This window comes from Arachis ipaensis, chromosome B10 (assembly GCF_000816755.2).
Source record: "Arachis ipaensis cultivar K30076 chromosome B10, Araip1.1, whole genome shotgun sequence".
Lineage (NCBI taxonomy): Eukaryota > Viridiplantae > Streptophyta > Magnoliopsida > Fabales > Fabaceae > Arachis > Arachis ipaensis.
This window is the reverse complement of record NC_029794.2, coordinates 4,029,473-4,033,260: the sequence shown is the minus strand read 5'-3', so window position 1 is coordinate 4,033,260 and position 3,788 is coordinate 4,029,473. Positions and strand designations below refer to the sequence as shown.

Here is a 3,788-nt window from a genome sequence, read left to right as displayed (position 1 = left end):
GAATGGCGAGCTTGGAATTCTATTTACAACAAAACCAAGATGGTGTTTCACTTCTGGATTGGAGCAAGAGGTTTAGAATTGCAGCAGGTGTAGCTAGAGGGCTTCAATACCTGCATGAAGTGGTAGCACCAAACATAGTACATGGTTGTGTTAAGTCTTCTAATGTTCTTATTGATGTGAATTTCTGTGCCAGGGTTTGTGATTATGGACTTAACTTCTTGGCACCAATGGAGAAGAGAGGGGTAGTGGGGTATGTGGATGGTGAGTATTGGAATGAGAGAGGGCGTGGTGCTACTAAAGAGAGTGATGTTTATGGTTTAGGTGTGGTGCTTTTGGAGCTTCTAAGTGGAAGAGGGTGTGAGGGAGGGTCATTGGCAAATTGGGCATTGCCTTTGATTAAGGAAATGAGTTTTGGTCAAGTTTTAGATCCCAGGCTTGTGACTCCTTCTGATATGAGTCCTTTGGTTAGATTGGCCAAAGTTGCTTCTGCTTGTGTTGGTAATCCAAGAAAGTGTAGGCCTAGTGTTGCTCAAGTTGCTACCATTTTGAACGATTTAGAAATACAAGTGTGTGGAAACTCAGTTGCAGTCGACTTCACGTGAAGTTGATACTTGAGAGCCGTTAGATGAAAATTCAGTCAAATCATCTAACATCTCTCAGTATCAACTTCACGATAAGTTGACTTCACTTGAGTTTTCACCCTTTTTCATAGAAAATTATTTGTATCACTCATTTTTCTTTGTATTTTATAGTAATTGTGTATAAAATGATGGTAATAAAAGAAAAAGAGTCCTCCAATTATATGTTATATAAAGTTGTTGGGTTGTGAAATTAAATTGGTATAGCAATTTTGCCTTTTCAATATTATACATATTTAGATGCAGACCAATTACCAATAAAATGATATATATTGCATGCATTTTGGGTCCATGAAAAGTAAATATATCATATCATATCATATGCACATTTTCAATAAGAGTTGATTAAAAGGGAGAGAGGGATTGAAAGTGGGATAAGTTAGGTGATTTTAATTTGACATTTATCAGATGCTAGTGATTGGTATGAGAATTTCATTGAGGAAGAAGACTAGAAGAGGGCATGGCATTATCACAAAAGTTCTGACGGGTTGAGAAGTCAGAAAAATTAGATATAAATTATTTGAAGCTACCAAAATATCATTTGGTGGGGATTATTGAAATTAAGAAGTGGACGGTGCCCTTGACATTAGGATGGTGAACATTTATGTAATGAAAGGAACATTGTCTTTTTTCCGAATCTTATGACTCTCATTATTTCAACTCTTAATCAGCTTATACTTATGTAATTTTATTTTACAGCTTTTTCATTGTTACATCGTATCCTGTATGAAAAATATAGGCATACTTTTTTCTATTTGGCCGTTAATACATGCATATTTTAAAGAGTCAGGAACATTGAGAAACTAACTTAGTTCATCGAGTGATCAATTCATTCGTTCACTTAAATAAGTATCTGAATTTAAATATTAACATTTTTTTTAATCTTCGGGAAGATGGATGACTAGTTTGTTTGTTAACTGTAAAATTGTAAAAATATGTATAACTAGTTTAATACTAATATCAGTATCTATCTATTATATATTATTAAAATTGATTTTTTTTTTTTTTTGGTTTTTTTGGTCGGTGGATTGGACAACCCCCAATTCTAGGTACACATTACACACCCACACACTCCTCATATACTTACCAATTTTTTCTTCTCGGTTGCAGCTGGTAGGACTCGAACCCGAGACCTTTGAGATGAGGAAGGGGCGGAATGCCGTGTGAGCTATGGCTCATTGGCTTACTTAAAGGAGGGGAGTTGGGCTTACTTTCCTGCAGGCCATTTTAACGCTTCAGTAGTTTCAAAACAACCAAAACCCAAAAGGAGTCCATTATCCTTCTACTGTTTATATATAATTTAAAGAATTTTGATAAATAAAATAAAAATTTCAATTTCCACTTGTAATGAGAAAATTTTAAGTTCACTTTTTTCTATATCTCACTTAAAATTAACAAGAAGGAAAGTCTAAACATTAAAGAAGAAGAAAACAAGTTGGCAATTCTATTACCTTATCCATATAAAGAATTTTATATATACAAGTAGTATATTTACTTCATCCAAATAAAGAATTTTGTAATTAAATATTAAATTTTCCATGCATTTAAAATGTTCCTAAATTTAAAAATATTTTATCCAAATACAATTTTATAAATTATACACAATAATTAATAATTAAAAAACAAAATTATACACACAAGTTTTCTTGTGTGGGTAGAGGCCTAGAGGGTAAACTAAATAAAATATAAAATAATTTGGTTTTAACGGTGTAAAAAGTGAATTTTTTGAATTTTAAAATTTATTTAGAGGATATATTGTAACTTTTTATCATTTATTTTATAGATAGAACAAAAAAAATATAAAATAAAAAGATTTAAAAATAAAAAATCGTATTTTATCTTTTCAAATAAAAATTTAAAATTTAAAAGATTTAAATTTAAAAAAAAAAATTGTGAAGCTTAATGCCTAAGCTTCTCTTGCTTGGCTTCTATGACAAGCTCATAAAGACGTGTCGGCTGCCGCATACAAAAGTCACTATTTCTTAATTAATTCAAGCCTTATAATCTCCTGTGCTCCTGTCTTTGCTATGTACCGTACCTCCAACAATCCAACCAATAGGATCTCTCCACGTCATTATTCCTTACATGCAAATTTACCAGAACGTCACTCTATCACAAACCATTTAATAATTATATCATAATAAGACGCTGATTGTTAACATTCGTTTTCCCCAAGCTATATGTGATTTACAAAACCACGTTGTAATCCAGCATTCTTCATCATTCTTGATATTGTTAATAATCAATGTTTGTAAGTCCATCCTCTACAAATGCCAATAATTAAGCACATATAGTTAATTAAATTAAATTACTGTATGTTTGTACCAACAAGCTAATATGCTCTCTCATAGGTTCCAGCACAACTTTGTTGAATGAGAATAAAGATATTCAGTTCCCAGTGTGAAGGGAACAGAGATGAATGGAGGGGGGAAAATAAGAGAGATTCGTGAAGAATTGAACATTAACGAGAATATGCAGTACTAGTGTGTATGTTTTTTTTGTTGGTTGGTGCAAAAAAATGTATTATATTTTTGGAAGAATTTTAAGTGTATCGGAAACACCAGTGTTCCAGTTGTTTTAACCGTTGATCTGAATTATAAAAAGTATATATAATATATATTAATTAAAATCAACAGTTAAAATAACTGAAACATCGATGTTCCTTGATACACTTGAAATTTTTCCTATATTTTTAACTAAAGTTCATTCTTTGTATATATTTCATTCATTCATTTCTTATGATATGCACTATTTTTTTATATTTTTGTTTTAGTACTAAAAGTAATTTATATAAACAGTGAAAACATCCTTTTGTGGTATACTTAGATATGTGTACGGTGTACCAAATTTTTAGGGATAAGTATAATTTTAATTTTTAAGATATAGGTTGAAGATTTGTTTCGTTCTAATATTTTTTTTATAGAAAATTGTCCCTAAGATTTAACTTGGTTTTAAAATCGTTCTTATTTTAAGGACCAAAATTGTGCGGAGGTGATGGCGAAATCGAAGATACAGATGAATCGTAGACACTTCTTCATTTCTCCCTTATTTTTTCCTTCCTTTTTGTAGAAGCAAAAATATTTTCTTTCTCTTATTTTTTCTTTTTTTTTTATTTTATAATTTTTTTTGTTATTAGTAATATAGTCTAAA

General features: G+C 30.7%; 1 protein-coding gene across 1 annotated transcript in view; it reads left to right on the top strand.

Moving 5' to 3' along the window:
• LOC107619967 (serine/threonine-protein kinase-like protein ACR4) overlaps positions 1-913 on the top strand; it is a 1,692-nt gene extending 779 nt beyond the window's left edge. The window contains exon 2 of the mRNA XM_021114071.1: positions 1-913. This exon is cut by the window's left edge and continues 47 nt beyond it. Within this exon, the coding sequence (XP_020969730.1) occupies positions 1-602 (602 nt within the window). The 3' untranslated portion in view covers positions 603-913.